This window comes from Suncus etruscus, chromosome 15 (genome assembly GCF_024139225.1).
Source record: "Suncus etruscus isolate mSunEtr1 chromosome 15, mSunEtr1.pri.cur, whole genome shotgun sequence".
NCBI classification, from domain to species: Eukaryota; Metazoa; Chordata; class Mammalia; order Eulipotyphla; family Soricidae; genus Suncus; species Suncus etruscus.
In genome coordinates, this window is record NC_064862.1 from 74,076,450 (window position 1) to 74,092,756 (window position 16,307).

Below are 16,307 nucleotides of genomic sequence, written 5' to 3' on the forward strand. Positions count from 1 at the left end.
GGGTCGGATGGGATTCTGTGTCCCCACTATGCCCAGTTTCTTGGTCATTCATCTCAAGTATCCCACAAATTAGTTCTTTGTGGGTTACAGCCTGGTGCATCTGAGAGTTCCAGAAAGGCACAAGCTAGCATCCTTCCCTGAGGCCTAGAAGGATAACATAGAGACAAGAAGGGTCAAGTCTCCTGGTGCCTGACAAGCTACCTCACCTCTAGGATGACAGGCTAGCACCCAGGTGCCTTGAGGTATGAGGCCATTGTTGCCAAGTGCTCAGGGGTTTCTCCTGGCCCTGTTCTCAGGAATCAATCCTGGCAAGTGCTCAGAGAACCATATGGGATGCTGGGGACCAAACCTGGGTTGGCCCACTGTGCTATTTTTCTGGCCCCAGAATGCTCTCTCACCCGCTGCCTCTCTGTGTGACCAGACACCATCTTTTAGGAGGGTCAGGACAGCCTGGAAAGGCATCTCAGGGCTCCCCTTGGCAGTGAGGGCAGGACCCAAGCTCACTCCCTTGGGCTTGACCCCTAATCTGTCAACAGGTGACTGTCTGCCGAGGATGCAGCCAAGGGAAGTGGGGCTAGTTGCAGGACAGCGAGACAGAAGGGACCTTTGGGGGACTGGAGGGCCTGGCCTTTACCTTCTCCCCAAAGATGCGCTGGCAGATGCCGTTCTTAGCCAGCTTCTCCTTCACCTGCCGGGTGAGCTCGATGGTGTCCACCTCCTGGTACATGTATACTTCGTACTGCTCGGGGGTCAGCGGGGGTACGGCGGGCTTGGTGGGCTTGGCCAGGGGCACGATGGGGGAGGACGGCAGGGGGCTGTTCTGGGGTGTGTCGCTGCGACTGGCGCCGGTGAGGCTCAGTTCCGAGCTCTGGGAGTAGGGCGACTCGGCGCTGGGCCACTCCTTCCAGTACTCGGATGAAGAGGGTCCCTGAAGCGGGCCACGCTCTGCCCGCGCTGGGCCGCTGCCCTTTTCCTTCCCGCCACCTGCTTCGTCGCCCTTGGCATCATCAGGAGGCGCAGGGCCCTTCCTCTCGGGGGGCGCACTGCTCCACCAGTGGTCCTTCCACACGCCACCACGGCCCACTTCGTTCTTTACGTGCCGCAGCACCCCTGGGGCGGCCTCGGGTGCTCCCTGTGGGTCCAGGCCCGATGTGGTGTCCTGGGTCTCCTTTTTGATGGTTGGCGGGGTGGGCAGGGTGGCTGTGCTGGCCTCAGGTGGCTTCTTCAGGGAGATGGCGAGGGGCGAGTAGCTGGGTACGGCGGCCAGGGGCGTGGCGGGCAGCAGCTTGGGGGTCAGGATGGCCATGTCGCTCTGGGCCAGGGGCGGCGGCTTTAAGGCGGGGTCCAGGGCGGCCTGCTGGGCCTCCATCTCACGGCGGGCCTGCTGCAGAATGGAGCGGATAGTGTCATCTGAGGTGCCACTGCTGGTGGCCGAGGAGGACGGCGGGGCTGGCTCGGCTGTAAGGACAAGCACAGAGGTGAGACAGGCTCCGGGAATGTGTGTCTCCCCACCAACTTCCCAGACACAGAGTCCTGCCTGGGTCTCCCCCAGTGCTGGGGTGGGAAGACCTGCTGTCTCACCAGCTACCTCCCCCAAAGGATTGGTCATTATTCTGTCGTCCCCCTCCCATGGGATTATGGTGTCTGTCACAGAAATGTCCCATGACATACCAGCGTGGACTTGAATAATACCCAAAGACAAGAGAAATATAGGGGTGGGGAGTGCTGTTAAGGCAGAAACAGGCCACTGTGACAAAGACAGTGGGAAATGATTACTCGGGACAAGAATTGGGAATTCAGAGATGGTAAAGTGATATGCAAGCTACCCCTTCAGTAACAGTATTTGCAAATCAGTGTCTCAAAGGGAAAAAGGAGAGAGGGGAAGAAGTGTCTGCTGCAGATGCTGTAGGCTGAGGGGGTTAGACAGGAGGGAAACTGGAGACATCGGTGGTGGGAAATGTACACGAGGGAAGGGATGAATGGTGGAATATTGTATAACTGAAACTCACCTATCAACAACTTGGTAAGTGATTTAATTTAAAAAATCAATTAACAAAAACACTTTCTTCAGGGGGCTGGAGAGGTAGTAGAGCTGGGAGGGCATTTGCCTCACATGTAGTTGACCCGGGCTTGATCCCTGGCATCCTATATGGTCCACCGAGCCTGCCAGGAGTGACTCCTGAGCGCAAAGCTAGGAGTAACCTCTAAGGATCATTGAGTGCAGCCCCAAAAAAACAAAACAAAAAATAAAAAATTTGAAAAAACTTCCTTCAGGGCCAGAGCGAAAGTGCAGCAGTCAGGCGTTTGCCTTGCACACGTCTGACGCAGGATAGACCTTGGTTCAATCCCCCAGCGTCCCATATGGTTCCCAAGCCAGGAGCGATTTCTGAGCGCATAGCCAGGAGTAATCCCTGAGCGTCACAGGATATGGCCCAACCCCCTTCCAAAAAAAGAGAGAGAGGAAAAAAAGAAAAAACTTCCTTCTCATTTTACACACACACACACACACACACACACACACACACACACACACACACACACATTTAGGTAGTGCTGGGGAGCTTCCAGGGAATGGCGCCCAGGCCTGTGCTCAGATCCTTGAGTGAGCTTTTCATGGCCACTGTCTTTGCATCAATTCCAAAGCTCCTGGGTTCTGACCTGGGAAGTCAGTTTAGGTCACAAATTTGTGTCGTTCCTCCCCGCCCCTCCCCACCACACCGGGTGACGCTCAGGGGTTACTCTTAGCTATGCATTCAGAAATCGCTCCTGGCTTGGGGGACCATATGGGATGCTGGGGGATTGAACTGAAGTCCGTCCTAGGCTAGTACACACAGGCAGACGTTTTATGCCCTGTGCCACCACTCCGGCCCCAAGGTCACAAGTTTGGAGGGTTCTGTGTGAGTGAGCGCAATGACCTGTGGTGCTGAGCTGCAGATTCAGTCCTGGCCCTGCAGTGGCCCAGGGCAGCATCAAAGGGTCTGGCCTGTACCGGGGCAGGATGTGTGTATGTGTTTATGTCTGTGTTGGTGTTTGGGGGGCCAAGAAACTCCAGGACTGACCCGGGGCCCCGGGGCAGATCTTCGGTGGAGATAACCTAGCCCCATCCATGCCCTACCTGCAGGTCTGAGCTGAGCCCACAACACGTTCCCTCTAGAACAAGACTGTCCCAGAGAGGGGCAGAAAAGGGGGTGGGGTGGGTCCAGAGGGGTCATCCATCAGCCAACAAGCTGCTCTGTCTTGGGAAACTGAGTTTTAGCATCTCTGTCTCTTTTTGTTTTTTTTTTGGGCCACACCCAGCAGTGCTCAGGGTAACTCCTGGCAGGCTTGGGTAACCCTATGGGATGCTGGAGATTGATCCCGGGTCAGTCTAGGAGATCGATCCCAGGTCAGTAAATACCCACCCCACTGTGCTATCACTCCAGCCCTCTCTGTTTTTCGGTATTCTTTGAGCAAACGTGACAACAGCCAAGTGAGTCTTTGCCAGAGGCAGGGGATGACAAAGGGTAAGAACTGCCAGCAAAACGCACATAAGATATGTGGGGTGGGAGCCTTGATCCCTGGCCCCTGCCCTGAAAAAACTCTTAGGTCCCCAGGAAGCTCCCCCACAGCCTAACTCCCTTAAAGGGGGCTCCATACCAGTTTTCTGGACCTGCAGCTCCCTCTTGGCTCGCTCCAGGATGGATTTGATTGCTTCCTCAGACCCAGTGTCGGAGGCACGAATCCGGGTGGTGATGTTTCCTGCAGGGAGGAAAAAAGCCACCTCAATGTAACGGACCTGCTTGTAGCCTATGGCATCACGTTGGACAACTGTGACCTAAGTAAGGTAGGGTCCTTGGGTGGTGAGCAGGTGGGCGGCCTCCAACTGCCCTATACACAGGAACTCTCTGGCCTCAGCCAGGACACGCTCTTACATTTCCCAAGCTGGGCATTACCCACTGTGGTGAGGGTTGGAAAGGGAAAGGGGGGGGGGGGCACAATCATTTCATGCAGCTTTTAAGAAAAAAAAAAAAGAGAGAGACAGGAAGACTCAAAAGGCCAACATTTCCGCAAGTTATTTCAAAGCATCTGAGAGAGTGCTTTGGCTCCAGATGGCTGAAAGTTCTAACATTCATTTCTTTGACCCTCAGCAGGGACTGGGGTTTTCAGATCTATTACCACAAACTCACTTTATCTCTCTCTAGAACCCCTGAATCAGGAGAGATGCTGACAGACTTTCTGACAAGTTGGCCCTGCAGTCACCCGGGGGGGGGGGGGGTGGTCTGTCCAGCGGCCACATGCCCAGCGGCTTGGCCTGAGCAGCTCCAGATCTTTCTGGAAGCTGCTCACATTTTCAGTGATTACCATTCTTTTCTTTTTTTTTGGGAGGGGTCATACCCGGCAGCGCTCAGGGGTTCCTCCTGGCTCTAAGCTCAGAAATCGCTCCTGGCAGGCTCGGGGGACCATATGGGATGCCGGGAACTGAACCACCAACCTTCTGCATGAAAGGCAAATGCCTAACCTCCATGCTATCTCTCCGGCCCCAGCTGCTTACATTTTAACTTGTTCTCCCTCAGCCTTGCTGATTACAAAGCCACGTCAAACTACTCAAGAGCACCAAGTACACTCCCTGGGAGGGTGTGGGGGTGAGATCTGGGAATACAGAGGAGCCGGTAGGCCCAGCGGGGCCCAGAGAATCCCACACATCTGGATTGCTCCACACCCGGGCACATCCGGCCCTGTTCACACTTAAGGGACTAAGAGAAAGCGGCAGGACCTGATTGGGACTGGGTTTTTCTCAGAGCCAACAGTTGCTCAAAATCTTTTCACCGGCTTCTGAGAAAATTGTGTGTGTGTATGTGTGTCCGTGTCCAAATTTGGGTTTGAGGGGGCTGGGGGGCTGGCTGGGGCCGCTCAGTAGAACGGCCGTAAGTTAAGGCAGCTCAGGAGGGAAGGTTGGGGTGGAGTGGAACAAGGAGAAATGTGCGAATTTGAACCCGTGTTTTGTTTTATACTTACTAGCTGTTTTTCCATCAGGGTCCAGGCCAGACTCACCCTGCACAGTTTGAACCCCCAAATTAAAACACCCAGCTAAGGAAAGACATGCTGTTTCCTAGCTGCGGACAGCGCCTGCCTGCACATACCTTCAGACCCATTTCTTCGCTTCGGTGCTTCCTGAAATAGTCTGTTCAGGCTCTGGCCTGGATTCTCTGTTGAAAAACAAGTGCGGTAAGAACAAAACAATCAGGGGGGATTGGGGGTGCTGACGAGACATGGAATCTGAGCCACCTGTCACTACAGAAAGGGTTTGGGGATAGGGGGGCTCCCCGAGAAACTCAGAACTACTCGAGCTCTGGGGATCCAGGCCCACAGAGGCCTCCCCTGCTCTGCTGCCGAAGGTACCAGCCGGGCCTGAGGGTCAGCCGAGGTGTGTGGTGGGTGTGTGTGTGTGTTGGAAGGGGAGTGAGAAGAGGCCTGCCGCCAGGCGAATTTGCCCACCAGCCCCCAGGAGAAAGCTGACATTAATCACCCAGAGACAGTCTGTTTCTATCCAGCTCACAAGGCCCTAAAAGGCTCCAGCGCTCTCAAGCAAACCAACCCGGCTCACAACAATGCCCTCCTCCTTTGGGCGGGAGGCTGCATTTCAGGGTGTCTCCAACGTGGCCGATAAGGTTACTTCCCGCCCTCTCTCTCTTCCTCCCTTTCCCTCTCCTTCTCGTGTCAAGAGGGAGGGGATTCATTCAACCAAGGCTGCAACCGTTTTTTTTCTGTCTTTGCGGGGAGGGCACTCGGATGCAACTTTTCTGGGGTGGGCCCAAGGCAGGCCGGTTTTGCGCACAGCACTCAAAAAAAAAATATCGCTCTAGAAGGGAAACTGGGGGCTAGGCAGGGGAAGAAAAGAGCTGAGTGCAGGCCTCCCACCCCTCTTCTGTGCAGAGGACAAGCACACGTAATGAACCCCTACCCTGAAAACCAGTAATGGTGGTGGTGGGGCAGCGGGCAGCGTGGAACAGAACCTGGGTCCACGAGCCCAATGAAATAATGAAGCCAGGTGCTGGCAGGGTGTATGTGTGTGTTTGGAGGCCACTTGGAGGGTAGAGCTCACGTCTGACCATACAGGCTTAGGGGCTATGAAAATGGGAAGAGCCCAGAGCAGGCTCCGGAATGAGAGGCACCGAGCCTTAACATGAACATGCCACACACACATGCCAGCAACATAGCCGGCATGCACACACCAGCACACATGCCAACACATGCATGTCAACATGCGCTCACCAACACATGCCCAGCAGGAGGCTCCCCCCCAGGAGGCACCACCCATGAACACCCCTCACCTCTCTGCCGCCCCTGGATGCTTCGAAGTGCCAAAATGTTCTGCTCGTCGGACAAGAACTGCTTCATCTTGTGGAACGGCTCCTTGCCACGCACTGTCAGCTTATTCCAGGGCTTGGGCCGGGCCAGAATCTCGCTCACAGAGCCCTGAGACAGTCCCAAGACATAGTGTCCGAAAATGCGCTGTCCGATATTGTGTTTGATAAGCTGCTCTTTCACCTGCCGGGCAATTTCGGCTGTGTCCATCTCCTCACCCTCGGAGACGCTGCCAGCGCCCTCGGACTGGCTGGGGGACGGGGCCAGGCCATTGACATCCGGGCTCTGCTGTAACGGGCTTTGGGAAGATATGGAGTTTGTGCTGTATGGACCTGTTGAAAAAATCACGCTTGTGCTTCCTGCTTCCTGCATGGCCTTGGAGTAGAAGGACTGCATGAGCTGCCGTTGGAGGAGAGAATTTAGTGCAAATTTTCCCGTAGAAGCCAGGGGTAGGCTGGGGCTTGCCAGGGATGTGCTGAAAAAGTCTTGCGTTAACCCCGCTGGTGAGAACTGGTGTGTACCATTAGTACTGGACGCCTGTTCCCCCAGGCTGCGGGGTAACTGAGAAGGAGGGGAGGCCGGCAGGGGTCCCGGACGCAGACTCTCGGGCTGGTCTTTCCCTTTTCTCCTGGCTGACCCTACAAGGAAGGGCAAACATAATGCATTACGGGGGATTCAAAAGAGAAAAAAATACCAAGACCAAAATGCCAAGTTTGCCCCACAAAAGGGAAAAAAAGGTGCAGTTTTTATACCAGGGCCAATGAGGTGCATTGGTTTTGTTTGTCAATTGAAATTATTTTGGTTTTTTTGTTTTTGTATTTTTTTTGTTTTTGTTTTTGGTTAAGCAGCCAAACAAGGCCCCCCGAAAACAAGCAACATGCATTTGATGTTTGCGCCTTTCTTGTACGTTGCAGCCTGGAGAGTTCCCTCGACAGCCAAATTCCAACTCCTAAGTGACGGGGTGCGGCCAGAACGTGCGGCGGAAACCAGGTAACAAGTCGACAGGTCGAGCCTTTGCAAGGAGGCCTCCGCCGAGGAGCAGCCATCACTGATGGTGGCTGAGGACCGAGCGGGATTCAGCCGCCTACCACTTGCTTTGTTTTGGAGGCAGGGCCCGAGGCTCCCCCCATGGCCCCGTGGCCGCTCGATCGATTGATCCCTTACTCGGTAGAAGCACGCGCATTGTTAAGGAGGAAGAGGAAACATCAACGGAGCCAGAGACGGTTGCTTGCTCAGACGCAGGTTTGCCCAACTGCCCGGCCCAGAAGCAGCGATGCCACCACTGGGGTCCAGCACAGGTAAGACCGAGGGTGGGGACGCGCAGCCCCCCCGCCAGTGAGATACACAAGAGCACCCCCTGCCCTGCACACTCCTGGCAGCACAACTAGGAAAAGGTCAGCTAAGTCCTGGCCCTGGGTGCCTTCCAGAAGGCTCGTGCCGCATAACCTCTGCACACACCGGCGCTCTGCACCTCCATCCCACCTTTTTGACCTTGACGACGGGCACCAGGGTAGTGGAGGCAGGAAGGGAGGTGCAGTGAGGAGGAGGAGGAAGAGGAAGAGGAGGAAAAGGAGAAGGAAGAGGAGGAAAAGGAGAAGGGGGAGGAGGAGGCCCAGCTTGCACCAGTCCAGGCTCCGGCATGTGAGACCTAGACTCACGGTTCTTGGCTCTTCTCAGCCGGCGCCACCCGGGGAACCTACCGCTCAGGTCACTGTTGGAGATGCGAAGCGCGGTGTTCTCCGACTGCAGCGAGCGGTTCTTCTCCAGCAGCAGCACCTCTAAGGGCTTGGATGAGTCCTGGGGGGCAGTGGAAAGGCAGAAGGAGCTCAGCATGAACCAGTGTGCGAGGGTTAAAGAAACCCAAAGGCTGCTGCCCCAAAGGAGTACATGGTCTGTCTCCAGGTCCTGTCCCTATACCACCGTCCAAACACAGCTTCAGTTGGATGGGTGGGGGTGGGGGGGGGAATGTTCCGGGACCCCAGTCCCTATAGGTTACCCTTGGGCCTTGGAGCTAATAGGTACATTGCCTCTCCTCCCCCTGGCCTTGTCCCACTCTCAAGACTAGCCACGAGTGGACTGAACTACCTGACTAGGAAATTTTGTGCTTATTTTTTGTGGCTTTGGGTTTACTCCCGGTTCTGTGCCCAGGATTTACTCCTGGCTCTGCACTCAGGGGTTACTCTTGATTCTGTGCTCAGGATTAACTCCTAGCTCTGTGCCATTACTCAGTCTCGGTTCTGTGATCAGGACTTAACTTCTGGTGGGGTTTGGAGTGGCAGGGTGGAACCTGGGTCAACTGCAGACAAGGCCAGCCCTCTGATTTTTTTGTTTTTGGGCCACACGCAGAGGTGCTCAGTGCTTACTTCTGGTTCTGCACGTAGGAGTCAACCCTCGTAGTGCTTGAGGGACCATCTGTGATATTGGGATTGAACCTGTGCAAGGCAAATACCTTCTTCACTGCACTTTCGCTCTGGCCCTGTTCTCCTTTTAGATGAAAGGTAGATTGTTCTAACTTGGTTGAATGCCTGATGGATGAACTAAATGGCCCAGGTGGGTTTCTTGGAAAAAGGATGAGTATTTGTGTGTGTAAGAGAAAACGCTCATCCACTAAGGCCCTGTACAACCCCGTACCTGGGCCCCAGCGCCCTCGGCTGGGGTGAACTCCATGGATTTGAGGATGCTGTGAAGAGAAGATGAGAAGGTTACTTCCATGACACTTAGGGTGGAGCACCTCGCTGCTCCAACTGTTCCAGTAGCGGTCTCTAGAATTTCTTTCTACAAGCAGTCTGGTCAGGTCCCAATTCCTGCCCAGTAGCATCAGGTCAAACGAGCCACACAGACAACAGAGGACAGTCCAGATGTGAAGTCACAGCGCAGTCAGGCAGGCACAACTGGGCAGTGAGTGTATGTGTGTGTGTGTAGGGCATGTGAGGCTTCAAGGGGCAGTGGGTGGGACAGCAACAGGAAGTGCAACTTTCCTCTTGGGAGCTACAAGATTGCCTGTTCTTTCTAGAGACCCATGGGGGGTGCGGGGCACCAAGGAGTGTTACCAACAGCTACTGTGGCAGGGGATCTGCAAGGATGTGGTTCTAGGCAGACCTGGAGGTCCTGGGGTGCCTCCCATTCCCCCACACCAGAATCTGGTGCTGAGGTCAGCCCAGTCCTGCTGGTTTGTGGAGAATGTGGCTGCCCCAGTGGGAAGCAGGACCTAGGTGCTCACCTGGGCTGGCTCAATTGCCCCCCACCCCGTGCGGGGTTTGGGATCTAATGGGATCTAATCTCTAGGCCCACGATTCTCTTCAGGGGTGCCAACGGCATCTAAACTAAAAGTTGGCTCCCTATTCTGTCCCCATCATCCCATGCATGGAATCAGCTTTTCTCATCCCTGCTAGGCTGGAGACAGATCTCAATGATGTGGGAATGAGCCTGGGGGCCAAAGGGGGGATGTTGACATAGAGGTTTTGGGGAGCTGGAGGTGGCCAGAACCTGGCGGTCGTGTTTCTGGGGCTGAAGTGAGTATGAAGGTGGGGGCTGGTGCTGGGAAGAGGGATTGGGTGGCAGGGCTATGGGGTACCTTGGATGGGGCAGGGCAAGAGCTGAACCTGACCTGCAGGAGAGGCTGGGCTGTGGAACTTTGAGGAGGGAACATGTGGTCCTGGGCAGATAAGGGGCTGGTGGGAACAGGTAGCGGCAGAAGAGATGTCAGGGTTCCAGGGGATAATGGGGGGGTGAATATTTCCACACAGCTGCTGAGAGGAGTCAGGTGGGGTTTAGAGGGGGTAGGAGGGTGGGGCTGGCAGTGGACCATAGCCTTGGGTCAGTTCCCTGAGTCGCTGCCCATCACAGGATTGGGAGTAGGTTCAGGACACAGGCCAGGGTCCCACTACAAGTTGGGGGAGCAGGAGCTCCACAATTTTTCCAGAGGCAGGGCAGAGTCTCCTCCCTGCCTCAGTTTGCCCAGCAGAGCCTGGGTGTCACTCACTTCAGCTCCTTCTTCACCTCCTCGTAGTCGGCCTGGCCTTTCAGTTTTTCTTCCAGTTGCTGGAAGCAGAGAAGGAATCTTGTTAGTGGTTGTGTCTGAGCTGGAACTGAGTTGGCAGGAAGTCACGGGCTGTGACACTGGCCCGGGGCAGGAATGACTTTGGGAGGTGACAGAGGGAATGGGAGGCCCCAGGTATGAGGTCAGCCTCCTACTCCGAAAGGAGACTCGTGGCCTATCAGGACAGAAGCTCTCGTGACAAAGCTTCCATCAGCCTCTCTCCCTGTCCACAGCTAAGGGCAGCCAGATGTCACCAGTCCCAGAAACAGCTGGGACTAACAGAATAAAGGGTGTTGGCCCTTGACCACTGAGCCACCCACCCCCTCATTGCTGCATCCAGAAACAGCCTCCGTTGAGGGAGTCTTGGGGAGGGGGTTCTGAGGAATGACTGGCCATTGGCTTCCCTCAGGGCCAGTTGTCGGAGTCCTCTGTGTGTGGGACCACTGTTGGGGTTGTGACCATGCTGGAGGGCAATCTCTGGGTCCCTGCTGGGTGGCAGAGGAGGCCCATGGCAGCCAACAACCATGTTTGGACTGTCTGGTTTCTGACAGTGGAGCCTGGTCCAGCTTCATACTCTTTGCCTCCTGGTCTGCTGAGGGTCCCACTGTCACTGTTCCAAAATTCAGGGGTCCTGGGACCCTGGCATAGGGAACTGATGGCTTATAACCTTGAGACTTTCACTGCGTTGAACTTAAAAACTTCCTGTTTTGTGTATATTTTTTGGCGGGGCCACAGCCTGAGGTGTTCAGGGGTTACTACTGGCTCTGCACTTAGGAATCATTTCTGGCAGGCTCGGGGGACCATATGGGATACTGGGGATGTCTAGCTAAACTCAGGTTAGTCAGCAGGCCACGTGCAAGGCAAATGCTCTCCCTGCTGTGCTATTGCTCTGGCCCCATTTTGCTTTACTTTTGTTTTGGGTCACTCACACCAGGTGGTCCTGGGGGGCTACACCAGGCACAACATGCGGGGACCATGCAACACACTGGGGACTGAACATGGGACACTGCTCTTGTAACTTGTAGGACCTGCAGTAGGTGCTTGGGCACCAAATGGTGTCTGGGACAGTTCATGGACACTGCAAAGGGCAAGGAAGAGGAGCACGAGACAGCAGGGAATAAGAGGATCTCAGAACACAGTGGCCTGGAAGCTCCTTCTGCATCTGGCCCTGGCACCCTCGGAAACATGAATCAGCTTTTACCAGTGAAGAAAGTGGGGCCTACAGAGTGACCCAAAGGACCCAGTTGGACATGATCACTTTTACCACTTGCCTGGAGTGACCAGAAGAGTCTCGTGGTCCCTACCTGAGAAATGGGGAATACAGAAATAACATTTCCAGAGGCCAGGCTGGTTATCAAGTGCCCAGAGGTCATAGGCTCAAATCCCAGCACAGCAGGTAAACTGCTGGGATTCTGAGGGTGTGTCACATGCAGACTGGGGGGCTGAGGACTGATGACAATAAATTTAAGATGCAAAGTATTTTGGTAAGTGGGGAGAGTGGGTCATACCCAGCATGCTCAGAATTTACTCCTGACTCTACGCTCAATTATCACTCCTGCCAGTGCTTGAGGAATCCTATGGGATATTGGGGATTAAACCTGGGTCAGCTGTGTGCGAGGTAAGTGCCAGCTGTTCTATTGCTCCAGTCCCATTTTGTAAGATGCAAAGTTTCTGGATGAGCCTCTGTGAGGGCTGGGTTGGGCTCAGTGGTGAGTGTGGTTAGTGGGATATAGTAGGGTGTATGGTTCTGGATATCATTCCCAGCCCTGCAAAAAACCAGGAACAGAAAGATGGATCGGAGCCGGTGAGGTGGCGCTAGAGGTAAGGTGTCTGCCTTGCAAGTGCTAGCCAAGGAACGGACCGCAGTTCAATCCTCCGGTGTCCCATATGGTCCCCCCAAGCCAGGGGTGATTTCTGAGCGCTTAGCCAGAAGTAACCCATGAGCATCAAACGGGTGTGCCCAAGAAACCAACCCCCCCCCCAAAAAAAAAAAAAAAGAAAGAAGGATCCATCAACACTCCGCCATGACACAGGAACCTCCGGATTGTGGCATCAACTGGCCGACTGACTTCTGGGCACAGCTGGGGGGCTCGAGGTTTCAACCTCATGCCAGGAAAGGTCCATGGAGTTGGGCTGAGCTGAGTTGCAGGTAGCAGCCTGAAGATCAACAGTGGGGGACCAGAAACAGGGTGCATGCTCAGCCGTGCTTGTGTGGCCCCTGGGCTGGAGTGTGGGGACTGTTGGCACATTGGGGACCCAGGCTGACTGGGGGTCCCTGGTCCACAGGGGAGCATAGGGACCATGTGTCCTTGGGGGCAGGCAGCTCACAGAAAAGCAGCCAGAGTACCACAAAGCAGGTTGAGGTACAGCGTGGACTGTCCCCGAGACTGAGTTGGGCTCTGCAGACCTGGCATGGGGAGATGTTTCTGGGAGAGATCCTTGGGGCAGAAAAGCTGCCTCCACAATCTGAGACTAGAAGCTCCAAGACGGGAAATTGGGGGCGTGTCCCCCAGGGTCTCCCTGTTGCTGCTGGACCCAGACTGCTCCCCATTCTTGGAGTCACCACTGTCCTCTTCCTCCTCCTGAGGCCAAGCCACTTCTTACTCCCTCAAAAGCAGTAATAGAAAGCCAGTGCCTACTACTGGAAGGTGGAAGGAGGGCTGGTGTGAGGCTGGGGGACACTCGTCTGCTCCCTGTCACAAACCAGAAGAGTCTGGGGTAGCAGAAAGCAAGTGGATCAGCTCTCTGTTCTAGGGGCACCCTGAGCTTGCCTCTACAGGAACCACCACTCAGCCCAACCTCAGCCCTTTCCTAGACAGCGAGGCTTCAGGGGGCTGAGAGAGGATGGGGCTGTGGGGCGAGGCCTTGGTGACATGGTGACACGCACAATCTCATTCATAAACCAGCTTTCCAGAAACGCCATTGACTCCATGGCCCAGGGTACGACTATAAATTACGCACATTAGGAAAAGTGGCCCTGGGAAAGCCTCATTCAATTAACCTTATTCCTTTGGGCTGGAGGTGGAGGGGAGATGCGCTCATTTTGGGGGAGGGGGTTCGCTGTGTCTTCCACGAGCAGGTCTAGTGGAGGGGAAACTCTCCTGGTGACAAGGGGGTTAAGATGATTAAAATCTGAGAAGTCTTGTTACTAGGGGATGTGTTTTGATTATTAGATCAGGTGAAGATAAGGGAGCAATAGTTTTGGAAGAAGTATTGCTGAATTGTTTCATTAACTGCGGAGCGTTCAAGAATTCCCCCAAGATATGGAGAAAGAACATTAATTTGTGAGGCTGCGTTTCATTCCTCTCCCCACCCTTTTTTTTTTTTTTTTTTTGGTGCCAGCAAACATTAAAGCCAGGACTGATTTAGCAGAAACTGCTCTGTAATGAAACACGGAAGGTCCATCTGTTTTGTGCTCTCAGACAGGCCACAGATTGTGGCAAAATCCATCCCTTCTCGAGAGTGTAGAAGGAAAAGGGCTAAAATTACTAGATGAGCACGTGGTGGTCACGTCAGAAATGGCTATATATGAGGAAATTATATTTGATCTAAGACTGAAAAAAAAAAAAGAAAAGAAAAAACAACTCCATAGGGGGGCCCTCAATCCTCACTAAGTGGGGAACCCAGACCTGAGTGAGAATGCATATGGACCCTTCTGAGACCAAGGGACACCACCAGGATGGAGGGGAGTCACCAAGCTCCCAAACATGCAGCTCGTGGAGTCCTAGTTCTCGGCTTGAAATAGGACCCAGAAAAAATAAATCCTTTATGCAAAAAATCTCCACGAAATTAGCTTCACTCTCAACTGGCCACATGGCCACAAATCTTGGATGTTCTCACAGTTTAGTTGCAGTTTGTTTCTCTGGGGTCAATGGGGGTGGGGTGGGCAGCTTGGGCCTCAGGTGATAGATCCTGTCTCTTGTTATTGAGCAGGACACCTCCAAGGAGTTCCTTGATGCTCTGATGTGTGGCTATCAGGGTCCCCAGATAACTTTACATTTCCAGGGGACCCGGAAATCTGCTAAGTCTGGCCGGGCAGTGCATGAAGGAAATGCAGATCTAGGCTTTGAATGTGGGGCTCAATCTTGGAGAAGCCCCGAGGGGACCTTCTGGGCTTGATGACTGCTTTGTCCTTCGGGATGGAAGGTGGGAGCACCAAGAAAAACATGGGGTGCTGTGCAGGCCGAGGGACATGACCTCCCCTATACCTGCCTCGGCCATACAGGCTCACTGGGGTCCAGGAAGCCTGGATATTGAGCACCAAGGTTGGGCCATGACATGGGAGAAAAGTCGGGCCTGGCCTGGGGTGGCCCTCCTGCCAACTGCCAAGCCCAGACCTGAGCATCCGTGAAAGGCTCTGAGGGTCCTTTGGGAGATGCGGATACTCAGTGCCCAGAAAACTTTGCAGCTGATGCTCAAGGCCTTGGCTTTAAAAGCAGAAAGAACATGGGGCATGAGTGAGGACCTGAGTTCAATCCCTGCTGCTGTCTCAGCATCAAATGGTCCAGGGTGTGATTCTTGGGGTCTTAGGTCCCACCCCAGAAGACCCAAAAAGGAGTTTTATTTTTATTTGTGGGCCACACCTTGCTATGCTCTTGTTACTTCTGGCTCTGTGCTCAGAAATTACTCCTGGCAGGCTGAGGGGGGGGGGGCGGGGGATGACACACCATATGGGATGTCAGGGATTGAACCCGGGTTGGCTGCATGCAAGGTAAACACCCACCCTCCCCACTGTACTATGGCTCTGGCCTCAAAGAGGGATTTAACCAGGAGTCTGTTCCAACCAGACCTCTTGCACGTGCCCTTATGCCCTGGGTCCACCTTTCACCCAGACACCCCCAGTCCCTGGACCTTACTTTCAGGGTGCTGTTCTTGGCGCTCAGCTGCTGCTCGAGCTGGGAGATCTGGCTGGCCGAGTTCTCCCGCAGCTTGGACAGACTAGCTTGGAGCCGCTGCACGTCTTCCACCAGCTGCGCAATCTCCCGCTCCTTGGCTGCCAGCTCCACCTCCAGACTGGAGCGGGTCAGCACCTCTATAGCCTGCTCCTGGAGGGTGGGGGAGAAAAGAGGGGTAACTCATGGCTTGGCAAGCACTTGTGCACGGCCACGATCTGCTGCCCGCCTTCCACGTGCATTTCCTATATGACCCCTGTGGACCAGGCATGGAAGGGTAAAAAGCCCATGGGCAGGCAAGTGACAGCCGGGAAGAGGTGCCCAACAGGAAGGCTCCAGAGAATAGGGATAAAGCCCCAGAGTCTTGAACACCCAGGATGAAATCCTTCCGGGTCAGAACTGAGTGACCCAGGTGTGACAGGTTAGGGTGAGGGGAAGTGACTCTCAGCCAATATTTGGAGAGGTAAAAGAGGAAAGTGTAGTAGGGTTTCCTGTGCTTAGAAATGCTTTTGAGCATTGCCAGATATGACCCCAAAACAAAACTAATGACAAAGGCATGAACTTCCCAAGCAGGGTGTGAAGAAACTCTTCCCTGAGTAGTGTCTGTCCCCAGCTGTGAACTCTGGGACAAGCACATGTTACCTCAGAGCTTCCTATCCCCATCCATAGCAGTCAAAGGCAGGAGGGGACACACTTCACCTCGGCAATTTTTGGGTCATAGTCAGTGGTGCTCAGGGGTCACTCTTGATAAGGCCAGGACCCTATCCAAGTACGGCGATGAGAATCAAACCTGGGTTGGCTATGTGCAAGGCAAGTGCCTCTCCATTCACCATACATTTCTACTTCGAATCCTGATAACATTGGATCTTTTTTGAAGGAGGGGGGTTGGGTCACATGCAGCAGAGCTCAAGAATTACTCCTGGCTCTGGGCTCAGACATCAGTCCTGGTGGGGCTCAGGGGACCCTATGGGATGCCAAGGATTGAACTTGGCTCAACCCTGCATAAGGCAAACACCCTCCCCACTGTGCTA

The 16,307-nt window shown here is 54.4% G+C and overlaps 1 protein-coding gene across 3 annotated transcripts in view; it reads right to left on the reverse strand.

Annotated features, from left to right (window-relative positions):
• Positions 1 to 16,307, reverse strand: part of CUX1 (cut like homeobox 1) — a 221,664-nt gene that overhangs the window by 43,719 nt on the left and 161,638 nt on the right. For 2 of the 3 annotated variants that reach the window (XM_049787851.1, XM_049787852.1), the window contains exons 11-14: positions 15,241 to 15,429; positions 10,328 to 10,386; positions 8,977 to 9,025; positions 8,046 to 8,142 (exon numbers count right to left, since the gene is read on the reverse strand). In XM_049787851.1, the coding sequence (XP_049643808.1) occupies positions 8,046 to 8,142; positions 8,977 to 9,025; positions 10,328 to 10,386; positions 15,241 to 15,429 (394 nt within the window). Of the gene's footprint in view, positions 1 to 634; positions 1,459 to 3,636; positions 3,739 to 5,120; positions 5,187 to 6,311; positions 6,984 to 8,045; positions 8,143 to 8,976; positions 9,026 to 10,327; positions 10,387 to 15,240; positions 15,430 to 16,307 lie in introns of all 3 variants that reach the window. The other variant, XM_049787853.1, reaches the window with a different exon arrangement.